General features: G+C 39.5%; 1 protein-coding gene across 5 annotated transcripts in view; it reads left to right on the forward strand.

The window, feature by feature from the left end:
- Positions 1 to 17,254, forward strand: part of LOC140348540 (genetic suppressor element 1-like) — a 62,030-nt gene that overhangs the window by 30,647 nt on the left and 14,129 nt on the right. For 3 of the 5 annotated variants that reach the window (XM_072434470.1, XM_072434471.1, XM_072434474.1), the window contains exons 2-3: positions 12,703 to 12,882; positions 15,668 to 15,867. In XM_072434470.1, the coding sequence (XP_072290571.1) occupies positions 12,703 to 12,882; positions 15,668 to 15,867 (380 nt within the window). Of the gene's footprint in view, positions 1 to 6,921; positions 7,041 to 12,702; positions 12,883 to 15,667; positions 15,868 to 17,254 lie in introns of those variants that run through there. The other 2 variants (XM_072434473.1, XM_072434472.1) reach the window with 2 other exon arrangements.

Here is a 17,254-nt window from a genome sequence, read left to right on the forward strand (position 1 = left end):
GAGAGAGTAAGAGGAGAGTGAGGTGAGCTCCGGCAGGTCGGTGTTGTGAAGGACTTCTCAAAGCTTGTTTTCTTAGTCATTGTTCAGTGTCGTCGTGCATACTTGAACGGGACAAATGATGGGTGCTGTGCCTTTGTGCCACGGTGACTGACGCTAATATTAAATACTCAAACAAACCTTACCTGACTTTATTTGATATTTTGGGCATTTTAAAGTGCTATTGCGATCCATAATGACCACAAGACAAAGTGCTGCTCTGTGGGACCACACTGACGACGGCCACAGTTTACGAGAAGAGGATTTGTAGAAATTAAAATTCTAAAAAAATCGACAGATAAAGTGACCGAGCCTGTGGGCATGTCTGGGATGTAGGTATAAACAAGTGCAAGGGCGTCTTAAATATAGAATACAAAATTCTCAAAGATGCATAAATGACTCTAAATACAACTATGCAAGGGTAATGAGCAGGATGAACATATATACCATGGTTAAAAGCTCTTGGAAGTAAACTAAATTGAATATGTTATTTAACTCCTTTTCTATACTAAGGAAAAATCTAAATCAAATAAAAACGTAACATTAGTAGTTTCTTTTCGCTGTGTCGTCATAGTGTGGGTATGGATCCAGATTATGTAAAAAAGTCCCAGGAAAGGTCCTTTTTTTTAGTTTTAGTATCTATTAGTGTTTGGATATGAATGAAAAAATCAATAATGTAATGTTTTCAAACTTTGACACACTGGTGGTATGCGAGCTCTTTCAGGTGCTACACAGTTCAAATATTTTTTCTATTTCGAGTCATTTTTTCTTTCTACTTTGGTTTAATCCTTGTTTAGAACTTGTATAGCCATAATGTCGTCCTGTTGGCCCCAGATTAGACCTAGAATAGCCCTGTTATAGACCAGGTTTAGATCTGGTAGTACTCAGAAGGCCAAATATTGCTTTAAGTTTGAGAACCACTGATTTATTCACCACAAGCGCAATCTAAACTTCCACCACCAGATGTCGCTTTCATTTCCGATCCCCCTGAACAATGTATTTATTTTATCCCTCCTATTCTCCCCTCTCATGCTGATAGTGCTAATAACCCTCCCCATCTTTTGCACTGCGTCTGACTTATGCTCGTGCTGGAGGTGTAACTTATTACAGTCTGTGCTTTTTCTGCTCCATTTCTCCGCGGACCATAAATGCTCAGTGGCTGTTTGCTCCCCGGGGTTCACATGCATACATTTTGTGACGCACTCCGGCACCCCTGACTCAGCTAATTGTGCTCACTCTATCTATATCCACACAGCAAGTCTACCCTGTCATTTTAGCCCCGTGCAAGTCTGCGTAGTGTCAGATGCTGCGCCGGGGCTGTTGTTTATGGATTGTAAGGGAAGTGTTAAGTGAGCTGCAGAAAGACCGGGGGCTAGTAAAGCGATTTAGCGGCCCCCGGAGTAACCCCAGAGACCGCTGTGTTGACGCCACTCTGACTGCCATTACAGACAAGTTTAAGAGGCTGTTAAACATTTGGCTACTTCTCCTCTCCCGGTGCTGCCGTCTTGTGTGTGTGCGCGCGTCGCCATCAGAGGAATTTGCCCAGCAGCTATTGTAAAAGCAGCGTTAAGTCTTTTAGTGGTATTATCAAGCCGAATAATTACATCCAAGGTGTAATGTAATGTTAGGAGGTGCAGTTGTATTGTGGACTGTGTGGTGTGAGGGAAACTTGCAATAAGACTGTGCAAATGATGTACCAATTCAATGGACATTTGTGCCAGAGTGAAGTTTTATACGTTTTTATTGTTGTCGAAATACAAACATTTCAAACTAAGGACTGACTCAATCCTCGATATCCATGATGATGACGATAAAAATCTCTAGAATATAATATAATAGTAGTTTTTGAAAAGTATACATGTTTCTTTATATTGTATTTGTTTCTATACTGACCAAAATCATTCAAAAACTATTCAGGAAAGGTCAGATTTGATCCTATTTATGTGTATTGTCCAGAATCAATTCTTGGGTATCTAGTTTCAATACTAGTTTCAGTATTGATTAGTTTCTGGGAATTGATATTTTTTTACAAACCTATTCTGTAAGTAGTGCTGGGTGATATGGCAACACTATGTTTCAGTTTCTTTTCTCATTTTGATGGATCTCAATTTGACTTCCTTTTTTGAAAAACAAAAAAAAAATTGCTTTCAGTCTTGATTTCTTGAGCATAAACGACTTTTAATCATTACCATTTAACACCAAAAATAATCTAATTTCTTCCTCCAAAGTCTGAACAAACCACATGATTTTGTGAACAGAGGATCAGCTATAGACCTTTCCATTAAGATAACGACATATACCGTTGACAATAAGACATGCCTGAATCTTGATCTCGATTGAAGTTCGAGTCATTACCCGGCCATACCTACAATTAAGAAACAAAATACATAAGTTACCATGAATTTGCTGGATTCAAACACATTTTCAACCAGTTCAAACCATCCAAACCAATTGGGGTTTAACCTGGACTTGACCAGAACTATAAAAAAGACTAAATCAGGACCAAGCCAGGTCTAAACCAGGACTAAACCATCAGGTATAAACCAGAACCAAGTTAAGCCACAAGCCCCAAACAACAGCAAAAACTACAGACTTATTGTGTTAGGGATGAAACACTATGCAAATCTGATGGCATGATATTAGCACGATATTCATTGCAAAGTGGTAAACAGAATGATAGAAATGGTACTTTTCCCTTTTAAATGCCTCGACAGGACTTTAGTGTGAATCATTACATAATCATGACTTAATCCAAAGAATTAACAGTACAAAAGTGCTGAATAGCTGTTAATTCTTCACGTTGTCTGCACTGAAACGGCTTGTGATATTCCTTCTGTTTTTTAGGTTTTTTGACATATATTACAGTGAGACGTGACAATATTTCAGTTCTCGCTACATCCCTAACACTAACATGGGGGGACAGTGCATTTGCCAACAGCGACACAGCTTTCCCTTGTGCTTTAAGTAGCCCTATTGTGGTCAACGCTTCGCTCCAATCATGTTCTCTGACCCTCGCTTGTTCTGCTGTGCCGTGGTCGTCTGCCTGAACCCTCCCTCACTCCTCCCTGTCCACGTGCGAGGGGAGAGAAAGGGAGAGAAAACAAAAGACGGTCACATATCGAAAAGTGCCTAAGATGAGCCTCAACATGTCCGACATCACACGACATCAGACGACACGTGCGGTTACTGTGTGTGTGGATGACTGAGTGCTGCCACATGGGACAGACAGCAGAGCAGCTTCCATATGAGCAAGTGCCATAGTTGTACTTTGTAGTGTTAATGTATAGGAAGAATGTCGACAGAATGACATCGGGCTGCAACATTAATCGCAATGGAATGAAAAGTGCAATTTGAATGGACGCAAGAGGCTGCAATGTTTTGAAGTACCGTAATTCCCTCCTCAGAACACAATATCCTATTTTATTCTGATAGACTGCTAACACTGTAGTTTAGATCTGTGCAAGCATGTTCTGAAATACATATGATTCTTATATTAGTTTTTTTTTTCCAAATAGCGCAACCGTGGAAAGACGTGTAACGTAGACCTTAAGTGGGTAAGTGGATTCATCGTGGTTTGACGGTGTCTTCTCCGTCCAAAATCGTCATATTTTGGGAGATTTTAAAGGATTTATATTCACAACAGCAGAAGGGAGAAAGCATTGAGTGTTATCTTAAGATTTGAGAGAGAATTGTGAGTTTAAGCTGTCTTTTTACTGATAAATACACTGTTTACTAGTGATAATCTATATGTTTGTAATTGCATGATCTTCTGTAATCTGGTGATCTTGTCAGTGATCTTGTGGGTCAGATACAAAGTCAAATGATAGAGATACTTAATAGGAAATATTTCTTTAGCTGACCACAGCCCCAGTGAAATGTGTTTGGAATGTTTTACCTGTGAAGTGGAACAAATGGTTTGAAGGAAAGAGTAAGTTTGCGCCTTCGTATTTGTTCTGCCTCGTGCAGAGAGCTGAAAGCCAGCGAGTTAAGCTGCTCCCATAGCTTGGAACACTTTTCCAACTGAAGTGACACTTTGTGAGATGGTTTCTTTCTAGTCTTGGCTCTATTTTAAAAAGCAAAGCGCAAGAATCCTTTCAACATTGTGTTTTTAAACGTAGTCTTGTTTTTTTATTGTATTTTAGTCTAAACTTTATTAATTTTGTGAGTTCAACTGTGGTTTCTTAATGCTGGCTGTACCAAAACAGAGCAAAGGAACACTGTTAGACATTCGATACTGTTAGATATTCGATATATAGTCAAAGAAGACAAGAAGTTGCTGGTTTTGTGAGTTGTTCCCCGGCGTTTTGGTGTGGACAGAACTCTGAGATGTTCAGCCAAGGTGGTGTGAGGTCTTGGGTTCTGCTTCAGTGGCAGTGTACGGCATGAAGTCCCGTCATTCTGTCTGATGGTTGAGAAGCAGCACATAGTCGTCCTCAATCTGTGCTGTCAAGCTGGGCCAACTTTTCTGAAACCACTAAACTGATAAGAACTTCACCGTGGACTTAGGCTTTCTTGCAGATTTCAAATACAATATAGGGCTGCAAGGATTAATCAAACAAACATTTATTTACTCAACTTTTATTTTATTATTATTCGTTAATTATATAAGCTTATTTTTTTAGGTTCTTTAGTGAACTATCAAATTAGTAGATCACATTCAGTATAAACAAACAGCAATATTGCTCTAAAGGGCTTATTAACAGAAGCAGATCCGTTGACTTCCTGTTTATCTGATAAGCCCCGCCTCCTCAAAGTGGCGTTTCACACTAGCATGCAGCAGATTGTCTTTGTTTACACGTTTTTATTTGTATTTATTTGAGTATTTAAGTAGCTACATGAAATTTCAGAATCCTACATGTGTCACTCTGTGTCTTAATTTTCCAAATAATCACAACTAGTACAGAGATGTGGGCGGGGACAGGGGGTAGGTGAAAACAGGAATTTTCTGAGCACTCCAGCCTCAGTTGCAGGACAATACAGTATTACTCAAACGTGCAGGAATAAGATTTAGCAAAATATGTCCCCTTTAAAACAGAAAAATCAAACGCACATAAGCAGAAAGGAGAAAGTATGGGAGGTCCAGGACATGTCTTTAGTCAATTACAGCTCTAATTAGTAAATCCCTACTTTGTGTACTGTCCTCCGCTGAATGAAATTTGAATGAAATGTGGGCTGTGAAGAGAATCTTGATTTTTGAATCACAAAATTTGTTCAGTCCTGGCAAATTGCACCTTCTAAGTACTACAGTGTGAGAGTGGGGGTTCATCTGTGCGGCGCGTAAACGTACTTCTTTGAAACACGCTGTACATAATTGGTTAATCCTTAGCTTCTATGCAACAGCAAAGCAGACAGTGATTTTCTCTGTGGGGATTATTAAACAGGTCAAACCACCACCGCACAAATGCAGCCCCCAGTGGAGCTCTTTCACTTTTAGCTCATTTGACTCATTTGACCTTTGTCCAAGCTAATTAAGCCGCTGTGTTTTGTTTTAAAGAAAATCATGGAAATTTCCTCTGCATAAGAAATGACTGTTTAGTTTTCATGCCTAACAGTGTTGCTTTTCTAACTTGGAACCATGTGGACTTGATTAATGTAGGATTATAAGAATCTACGGTAATCTAATTTAGTTTCTTTCTATCAATTGTGCATTTTTTTAAACATGCCATGCAAAAAAGGCTGAAATAGACTCATGAACAAATTTGCAATTCATTTTGCCGCCCTAATATTGCTATTTTAATTGGATTTTAGATCAAATGAAATCGAAATAAAAAATCTTAATCAGTCAGAAAAATCGGTAAAGGATTGTGGTTATTATTGTTTTGTCGTATGGTCCGAAAGCTCTATCAGGAGGCTCATAATCTTTAAAGTGCATATTGCAGGTTCTCATATTTTCCCAGTTATTCCTTTGTTTAGTTGGGTAAACATTTGTCATAGTTTTACATCTGTCAAGTTGCAGATTGTGAAAAAAATCTTAAAATGAAAGCTTGAAAAGGAAGTCTGTCTTTGTCTGTCATCAGTAAGCCATATTCCATCCAAAATGAAGAGACAAATTACACACAACTGACACATTTTTCTGACAGTTTAAACAGTCTTTCAGCAAAACGTTAGCAAAAAGGTATTATCTGGTATTTTATTTGTCAAATCTTAACTCTAGTTTGTAATTTATATGGATTTTGGTCCTTGTTTATACTATGGTTGCTAGGTTACACTTGTGGAAGTACCTCTACCTCTGTCACATCTGCTGCTCATGTCCAACCAGGAAGTAAGATTATAAACATCACCAAACTCATCACTACATTTTAGTGCAATGTGCAGTCCGACATGTCTTATGCACATTAAGTGAATTAACATCTCCATTTTGTATTTTTGTTGTGTCTTCTTATTTTCTCACTTCCTGCTGTATAGGGGTGTAGAGAGGTCGGAGTTGAAAGGTGAAAGGTCACTGTCAGCAGACCCCCGACACCCCCCCTGCACACACACACACACACACAGACACACACACCTCCCGATGGCAGACAGACTCTCTCGGGCGGAGACAGCACTTTGACGGATGACGTTTCACACCAACAACACACACACGCGCACACACACACCGCACACACGCACAACCCACCCACTGCCTTGTCATCGTGCCCCCCATGCGCCCCCACCGAACCCATGCACTCCCCCAACACGCACCGCCCCTGATGATCAAATATTATCAGCAAAATAAAAGTGTATCTTAACAGCGAGAGAGATACGGTAAAGCGATTGGAAGAGAGAGAAAGAAGCTCTGAGATGGAGAGGGTGAAAGATGAGGGGAAGGAGGCGAGAAGGAGGTGTGTGTATGTGTGTGTGTGTGTGTGTGTGAGTGTGAGAGGAGGAGGGAGGGGGGGTTGGGTTAGAAAGAAGGTCACGTGACCACGCAGCAGCTGCAAGGCTCAGAGCAATACACACAGAGAGAGAGAGAGAAAGAGAAGAGAGAGAGAGGAGCGGCAGGAGCGAGACGCGCGGTGTTGGTGTTGGTGAGTGAATAATCTTTTGCATATGAGCTTATTGCCGCGATGTAAGAAGGGGGGGAAAAGAAAGAACGGCAGAATACGCGTGTTTTGTGAGCGGTTTTGTGACGATCAAGAGAGAAACAAAAGAATAGTTGAAGGAGGTGGAAAGAGATTGTCTTCTTATCATCTTGTGCGTTGACTGCTTGGCACACACACAATGCAAACGCCTAATTATTCCAGCGTTTTTAGTTTTCCACAAACGGGCAACACAGAGATCACATTCATTTTGATCTTTTGGGATGCAAAGCGGTCAGCCCGGGAGCTCTGGAGTTGTCTTAAACCTTGAGGTACTCGTGCTTTGAGAGTACTTGTGTGGTGGGTCGCGCTTGTTTATTTAGTAAGGAGAGTTGACACGTTGTTTCACACTTGTCTCCGCTGCTCTTTGACAGTCACTAACAGACTGACAGGCGCTGCTCGCTAATTTAATCCTTTCATCTTAAGAATGTAAAGCAGCATTTTAGATCCCATCCGCATTAGAGTGGACTCTATCCCCTCCTCGTGTCTGCAAATGACAGCAAACTTCTTAAATAAACTGCACATGTTTGAAGAGGTTAACGGCAGGTCAGAATGTTGTGGTTGAATTTTTGGTCTTTTAACCCAAAAATGCAGATGTTTTGATGTAGTGTAAGAGAAAATGATCTTTTAGGTGAAATGCGGTGGAATTATTCAATCACAAAGGTGTCGTTGTTGCCACAGGTAAATTTGGGGACCCAATTAAACCATTTGTGTTTGGTTATTTATTTATAAAACACTAACTTGCTCATAGTTTGTACAGGCCCCTGTCCCCCATTTAACAAATATGACATAAATTATGCACCGGTATCTTTGCGAGGGTATCTCTATGTACGCGAGCTGCAGAAACTCTTAGAATAGTTTTTTAGCATCTTAAAATATACATTAGGATAACAAACGTATTTATTACTTTTCCCAGTTAAAAGTAATAGTACGTGCAGTGCATTCAGTGTGTGGAGAGTCGACACGTTACTTCACACCTGATTGTGTTGCTATTAACAATCCAAGCAACACTCCCTTTTTGGGTATATAAGTATAAGAAATATCTTTTATCTTTGCAGAGTTATTGTTATTTATGTTTGTATATGTGCCACGGCATCACCTTTAAAAAGATTAGTACTATTAGTGCTTTCTAGGTTCAGATCAATTCCCGTGTTTAAGACCATGAGAATAGATTAACCTCAGGAAAAAGCTCAACTGAGATTAATCATGAGGAAAACCTATTACTGAACATTTGTAATATCAAAGCAGGAAGAAGCAAGATCCTAGTCTGGACTTTTGAACAATTTGGTTCTGAATTAAAAGCTTACATTGGATCCAGAGATACAGTGTGGTTCATGTAGAGGTTGTGTAATGTGGCATAACACATATCATGCTTTTCTTTGTTTTATATCATCCACATTTCACTGTTATCATCACAACAACAGGCTAAAAATCCATCATAGCCACTGACCGTATTTATGTTACATTGTGTTCATAGTAAACTGCAATATTGATGTAAAACTGCTTAGTGACAGGTGCATTCACATCCTGTTCAAAACTACAGAGCTGATTTTCACCGTAATAAGAGGCAAATTTGGCAACGAGACATTTTAGTACTCTACACGTAGGGGGTAGGTGAAAACTGGAATTTTCTGAGCACTCGAGCCTCAGTTGTCGGACATTACAAAAATACTCAAACATGCAGGAATCAATCAAAAACTTGTGCAAACTAATGATGAAGAAACACCACTGTGACAAGGTTAAAAGCTCATTCAAGTTAATTTTGCACAATATGTCTCCTTTAATGTGAGAGTGAACTGTCTGTAATGTCTATGTCTCTGTGTTGGCCCTGCGACAAGTTGGCCACTGTCCAGGGTGTACCCCGCCTAAGGCCCGAAGTTACTGGGATAGGCTCCAGTCACCCGCGACCCCGAAAGGGAACAAGCGGTAGAAAATGGATGGATGGATGGATGGATGTCTCCTTTAAATGAGCCACTGATGAAGAAGTGACATCTCGATCGGATTATAAGCATTTTTAGTGAATATACTTACTGATAAAATAAAACAAATGACACTGTCCAGCCTTATTTTCTTCTTGTTGCTCCAAACACAGAACTATTGTATTTTGCATTTGTTTTTTTGTTCAATTCTCACCCTGTCCGCACCAGTTTGTCTTCACACGTGACGCTTGACAGGGACACTTTGACTACAGACAACAACTACAGCACGTGCCAGTTTGAAATTTGCTCCAGATTCAATTAAATGTTTGTTCTTCTGTCCCTGAATGGCGTGGAGTGACAAAGTGCCATGTTCAATATAATGATGTTGACTTTGAATTTTTCATGACTGCCCGGGTTGTTGGTTTATTGTTGTTTTTTTCCGGTGATGGTAGGTTAAAATGCTTGGTAATGGGGTCATTGCGGGCAGGGGGCTCGTGGCTAATTACAGCTTTAATTAACATTAGCGGGTCAATGAAACGGGAGCAAGGGTAAATCCCAAGTTACAAGCAGTGATTGATTTTTTACGATTGGTTAATGTATGTGTGTTTACAAATGGGTGGGATCACGGTCTATTGGATATGTATGTATTTTTTTAACAGAAAATACACATATGTTGTAGGTTTAAATTATACATTATTGAAATTAATTGCGGATTGACCACTTCTTGATTCTCAAACAATGATAGCAGGCATGTGATGAATAACATTTTAATTAATCAGCATAATATGTATAATTCCTGAAAGAAACATTCAGTATAGTTCATTTATACATATCTGAGATGCTAGTTATTGTTTAATCTAAAATAGATAGCAGGCTCAGTAATTACAGAGATACTAATAACCACAAGCCTTTTCAAATATTATTTCTGTGTTATTTTGTTATTTGTCAAGTAAATTTTCCAACTCACTGAGCACTCAAAAAAAAAAAGTTGATGTATTTATTTCATGTTGATCCAAAGCAAATTTATACACGGTCTATAAGGCGCTGTAACTGATTTAAAAACCTTTTTTTTTAACCTGTTTGCATCAGATATTCCTAATTTTCTCACATATTCTGAGCATCCTAATATTCCCTGCGATCAGTTTATAAGGGATTTTTAGTAACTTTCGGAGGTCAGAGCGAGTTGTGCTTTCCCGATAAAGCTAACAACAACTAGCATGCTAACATGCAAACTTCCTGTTTTTTGCAAAACGCTTCATAATTAGAGACAGCCAGCACACAGTGGTCTCATTTTGATCCTAAGAGCTAGGGAAATACAGATTTTGCTCAACTATATGCTCAAAAACATTTTGTGCAGCCTTTTTAAAATGAATGGGGTGCAAATCCCCAATTAGAGTCAGTATCGAATTCGCTTTGAAAAGCAATTGCAAAATGCTAACGGCAATTCAAAGTGGACAATCTACATTTAATATGCTATCAATATATTTTTCTCTTTAAACATGTTAAATATGAACTTAAATTGGTGAAAACACAACATTTAACTGTTAATAAACCCGTGCTTACAAATTAGTCTTTATCTAAAAATACATAAAATGTATGGCGAACTAAGTCTACATGACCATAACCGTTTATGGCCATTAAATAATAATAATACAGTTAAGCTAATGACTAGCATGATTGACGCAAATTTGATAAATGACTGAAATTGGGAAATGATAGAGAAAGAAGACAAACTATATTTAAAAAGGATAATTTTTTAATCTTCATCAGCAGATTCACCATCGACTCCACCTCAGTATTCAAATTATAGGCCTTTTTTAAATGATATTTTGACTTTTTCTGTGGCTAATAACATGCGCGTATACAACGTCTCAAGATGTGTTGGTCCCTGGAGGAGCTGGACGTGCAGCTATCCAGGCGTGTGATTTGCTATTAGGGTCAGCGCTGTTTTTTTGACACAGGCTCCGTGGCCCATCGAGGACCCACGCGTATGCACTCCACTCGCTTGAGATGTCCAGACACAAAGGCTGCCCGGACACCCCTGACACGTTTTATTGGTTCAACATGACTGAGCGAAGACTTAGAGAAAGGAGAGTGAGCTTGTGTCACTAGGTATTAGGCAGGATTTAGTAAACAGACTTGATTTCTTGACCCGAGCGCTTAGACAGGGGGAGTGAAATTTAGGTTTGCACTGGGTATTGAAGGAGTTCTCTGGCAAGCACGGATTGTTTATGAAAATGTTATGTGGTTTATTTGCATTATACATAGGAAGGATGGGTTAAGCGTATTAGATGTTTTGCTATGATGATACTCGAAGGTGTTATGCAAAAAGGGACATTTGACCTAGTGCTGCAAGATTAAATGCAGTCAAATCAATATTGCAATCGGATGGAATTAGCAAATGGCAAAGGCTGTTGTTTTTGAAGTGCTATAAAGTCCTCCACAATTAACAAACCGTCCTGTTTTATTCTGCATGAAAATGGGAAATTGTTTGTGCTGAAATACATGTGATTCGCTCAGATTTCAGTCTTTTTTTGTCAGTTATCCTGGATATATTTTACTTTGCACTCTGAGCTTTTAGGAAATGCTTTTCAATGTAGTTTTTAATCTACAAATGGAAAATAAACTATGGTAAACTAACTAAAATGTCAACTTTGAACAGAATGGCAGGGTTAGATGGATTAGATTAGCCATTATTGTCCCTGTAGAGACATTGTCCTCTGTATTTGACCCACCCTCCAATGCCTCAGGACCTGTGTTCACTCATAGACACACCTCTTGAGCTTTGCTTGGTCAGGTTTACCTTCACTGTAGGATTTAACCTATAGATAGTGTTACATATATCGCAATACACAAATTGTACAGCCCTACTTTAACCAATTGATTCTTCTGACTAAATATATCTTACATAAATAGCAAATATGACTTAACATCTGCAATAATAACGTTATAGCATAGCAGGAGCAAGGTTAAACCAATATTTCTGCTGTATTAATGATAAACCAGGAAGATCATCATCTAATTCATGCTTATTTCACCTAAACTAACCTGGTAGATTGAAGCCTATAATATGATAATACAGTTTTTCCACATGCATTTGTTCTTCCTGTACATTGTGTGATTGACAAAGATCTGGTTGATTGGAGCAGTAGCACAATTGTTATAGGAACTAATTGATTATTGAGATTATCGTCTGTTAATTTAGAAATCAAATAATTGTGATCTGGTCCATACACAGACTTCAGAACGTGCCCTGTCAGTCTGTTAGTGACTGTTCTATGAAAAGAGGTGAGCAAAAAGAAGCAAACATTTTGTCAAAATGACACAGGAAATAGAACCATTTAGTGTTTCTGATGAAAAGCCTATTTTATCTTCAAGTAACTTTGATCAAGATGTCCTCAAGCAGCTTTACTTAACTCTTATCTGGGTCAAATTTGGTAAAAGATTTCTGTTAACGAGCAGATTAAGAGCAGTTAAAAAATACCTGAATTGTGATAAAACTATGATCTCAACTCCAAAAAAACAGTGATATGATTTCTTTGGCATGTCACCCTTGCTTAACCGCAGAGTGTCTGAAAAGTGAATGAACACTCTTTACGTAAAGCAAACGTTAGCGTAGAAAAGCACAATTATAATTTCACCTTTTAAAACAAAATAACTCATGAAGCCAAATCTTCTCTTTTCTTCCTCAGGTATGAACCATGACTCCAACAAATCTCCATCATTAGGAATGATCTCCACGGCAACCCGCACTACGGCCACTGTCAGTCCCCTGAACCCTCTAACCAATGGGAGCGCAGCGTCCCAGTCTGCAAACTCCGGATTCGCTGCTGCCCTGCGTAAACTGGCCAAGCAGGCTGAGGATCCCAGAGGTGGGTCAGTTCACTCGCTCTCAGCACCTTCCAGCCCCTCGGAGGATTTGAACAAATGCACCACGCAGCAAATTAGAGTTATTGGCTACACCTTCAAACTATATTGTGCCTCTTCAAAGCAAAATGAGAATGGTTTTCAAGTCTCGTAACATGCTAAAATTGCAAACGTTTTAGACAAAGTACCACTACAGAAAGTAATACACCATCTAAACTGGAACAAAACCAAGACTAAACCCGATATTAGACCTGGAGTAGACCTGGACTAAACAAGGACTAGAGCATGACCAAACCAAGTTCACATTAGGACTAAAACGCACTAAATATACGCCCAAAGTGTGACTACTCCCTGAAGCAGAACTAAAGAAATTAATGAACAAATGTATTATTTGGTCAGAACAAAAAGTGCTCTACATCCAAGCAGATAAGAAATAAAAATGTGTTATTTTACCAGGTGTAGGCAGAAGCCAAGGCTTATTGTGCCTCTCCAACTCTCAAGCATGGACATTTGTCACATTATAGGACTTTAGTGGAAAATCTATCAACAAAACACAACTACATAATACAGGGTTCCCTAGTACCGGTATTATCTACAAGCATTCCAGGTTTTACAATAATAACATGTATTTTTATTCTGTTCTGCCAATATTTTTCCATCATTATTTCCTTGAAGATACTTTTAAACTGAAATAGAGAAGTGGCTTTTTGAACTCAGCGTCGTTCTCACATAAGTTCTGTCAAACATACACGTTCCTCTTAAGTTATATTTAAACTTGAGAAGCTTTGATTGTATGACCCAATGGGTTATTAGGCCAGGAAACAAACAGGTCTAAACCAGTATAAAAAGCACCAAAAGGCTATAGTAGGTTAGACTTGTACATCTTGTCCGGGTTTAGTCCAAGTTTAGTTTCAGTTTTTTTTAATATAGGGTACATTCACTTTTGCACAATCGCCACATCAAAATTGGGACTAAACTGGGACTAGACTCAGAACCAAACCTATTTAATTTACCGGTAGGTCTAAGTTAGTCCAGCTCTAAAGAAGAATCAAAGCAGGTCCAAAACAGAACCATACCCAGTCCTACACCGGACTGAATCCAGGGCTAAAGTAGGGTTGCAAATAAACCAAATCAAAACTAGAACTAAACTGAGAGCAAATTTGTAATTAAGCCTGTACTAGACTTGACCTAAACTAGGACTAGAGTAGGACCAAGCCAATTCTAAGTCATGCTAAACTGAGCTCAAACCAGGACCAAACTGGGACAAATGTGAACCAGGAGTAATCTAAAGAAGAACTAAAAAACATCCAGGTTCAGTCTTTAACCAAAATACTAGAACTGGAGAGTGCGTTCTGACTTGAACACACAGACTTGAACACACACATAGTCTAAACCAGGGCTAAAGTAAGAGTCATCTAAAGAAGAACTAAAGTAGGTCACACCCAGAGCTAAACCTGGACTAGACCAGGACCAAACCAAGATTAGCTCAGAACCATACCACAACTAATCTGGACTCAAACTAGGATGTGAATGCGTCTTAAATAGTAGTAGCATTAGAAAAAGCCTGTGCACAACCACTGGTGCGCGTCCCACATTTTGAGACCCTGGATTATTGCACACTCCGGCTGTGTATGAACTCATTTAGGCAGCGCGGCGTGTCACACAGCTCATTGCTGTTTTAATGAAGGTGTTGGATAAGAGGTGACCTTACGTGACCCCTACCTCTCCTTGGTTCCCTTCATCTGTTTCTATTCATCTCCTCATAATAAGAATCTAATTACCGCCAATTATAAGAGACGCTCCTTCTCCGCTCTCTCCCTTGCAGCCCGTTGTACAGCGTTTCTTCATCTTATTAAATTCTCCCTTCGTGCGCACACTTAATAGTAAATGTCACCACCATAGAGTGATTCCGCTGGCGTACTCTGTCATTTTTAGAGCGTGACCCTTAAACAATTTCATTTATTCTACCGTCGGTTTATTTACTCTTTGTATCTTTTCGTACAATAACATCCTCCATCTTCATTTAGTCCCTGTATCTTTCCGTTCTCATATTGCCTTTCATCAAATTGATTGAATCACTGTTTTCCTCGGGCAAAACAAAAGGATTGATTGAAATCCTCATTGCTCCAAAGGGAATTTGACTACTAAGTGCTTGCAAAGACATTAGATGAACAATCAGAGTGGAGCATTAGACACATCAGGCAAATCATTAGCATTAACATTTTGTGGACCATTTTAGAATTACAAAAGCATGTACTAGCAACTAAATCTATGAAACCTTTAAATGCTGTAGAAAATGTTACTTTCTGCTGGACACCATCGTGTTTCTGACAGATTTATTTACAGAAGTACAACGATTAGGAACAGTATCATATGGTATCAATATCATATCAAAATAATCAAACATTAAAAGTTCTTAGATTTGCTGTGTAATAATAATAATAATAATAATAATGGGTGAGATGGTTTCAGATGGAACAAAATCTCCCAAGATAAAATTGACACAAGATCTAAAATTGTGAGCTGCACTATTTGTCCAAATCTTGTCTCTTGACACGTTCTCCTGGAGCCCATCCTGTGTCTCATCCCATCTCTACCTTTTACTCAAGCTTAGAGACTTTTCCAGTGACATTATATTGCAATGAAAGTACCTTGTATATGACCGTACGCACACCTAATACCAGTTACAACCATTACAAATAAGTATTCATGTCATTAAACACTAGTGCGTCTAGTGTAGTGGCAGTGGGTTCCTTTTTAATTATTTTTTTTCCCTCTCCCTCTCCACAGGTTCTGCCATCAGCCGCGAGCCTTCTCCTGTCTCCACCCCCTCCACCAGCCACAGCTCCCCAGTCACCACGCCAAAGCGGCCATCTTTAGGGCCTCTCCTGGGCCAGAGCCGGGGCCACAGTGTCCCCAGTACTCCTCCAGTGGTAACCATAGCCCCCACCAAGACCAGCAACAGCCTGTGGAGGTCCGACTCCAGACAGGTGAGCCGTCAAGCCACTATCTCCTCTGTGTTTTTGCTTTTCTTTTTACGACTATACTGTACTGCATTGTATTCCCAACAAGACAACTTGGAGGTTTCTTAAATTCAACTCTCTTTTCAATCTTTTAAATGCTACTGGTTTGTTTTTTGGGGAATGCGTTGGGGCTGCGCAATTAATGGGATTATAATCAAGATCGAGATTCAGTCTTCTCTAATCGTCAATGATCAGCTTGGATCTTTTAATAAGAGGTCTACAGCCAATCTTCTGTCTGTAAAAGCAGAGTTCAGACTTAAAGTATTTGTTTACAATAGAAATAGACCATTATATGGGTTGGCCAATAAATCCACCATTTATTCTTTTTTGGCATATCAGTTATCGGCCTTAAATCTCCTCTATTTATGTAGTCCGACAATTGTACAAAATGTGAATACTGCTCTATTATTGGTTGAATTGTCAATCTGCATTATTTTTCCCTATTATATTTTTTTTGTGCCGAGCTGTGCACTTTAATGACAGTAACTGAGCTTGTAGTAATTTCCAAATATATTATTTTCCTATTTTTTTGCAGTCTCTGGGCTCTAAAATATCGGTATTGGTTGCGACTTTGGGCTATAAAATATCGGTATCGGCTTCTCCGGGCTGTACAATGTCAACCACATAAACAATACAAAAGCATATCAATCTCTAGTTTATAATATGAAAAAGTAATGTATGGAAAAAGACGACATTACTTTTACTTTACTATTGACTTACTGTACTGTCGATGAGAATACTAAATACTCTTTTAACATATTTTGTATTTTTCTCTCTGCATTTCTAGCCCCAACATCTCTTCCAAAAACATTCCTGTCGACATTAAGCTGTCACCACCAGCCGGCCCTCATGTCTCTTGTCATATTCCATGCTTTCTTTGCCTCCCTCTCTTTCTCTCCCTCTCTCATTCACTCTCTTTCTCACTCCGCCTCTTCTCTTTCTCCCTCTCTCTGTGTCTTGCGGTCTCGCTAATCATTCCTTGTCTTTTTCCGTAAACACACAAGAACATTATAAAAGAAGCGTTGGGAGGCGGCTGCAACAGACTGCCACCTATTGTGTCCGGCTTCCTGCTGCGTTTGTGCATATGCGCGTGTGTACTTGACCCCTTCCCCACAAAAGGCCTCCCTCCCTTGTAAATATATATGTGTGTGTGTGTTGTGTGTGTGTGTGTGTGTGTGTGTGTTGTGCGTGCGTGTGCGAGCTCGGGGGGGTCAGGCGGGTGAGTTTAAGCCAGGCTGAGAGTCCGGGCTCCCTCCAGCACAATGCGAGAGGTTGGCCCCCACTGTAGGCACTTCCACTTGGATCAGAGCGGCCATTCTCCCCCCGTGACAAAGCCTACACTGTGGGTCTGCCA

This window comes from Eucyclogobius newberryi, unplaced genomic scaffold, assembly GCF_026437365.1.
Source record: "Eucyclogobius newberryi isolate DKJ021-1_F unplaced genomic scaffold, fEucNew1.0.hap1 SCAF_7, whole genome shotgun sequence".
NCBI lineage: Eukaryota > Metazoa > Chordata > Actinopteri > Gobiiformes > Gobiidae > Eucyclogobius > Eucyclogobius newberryi.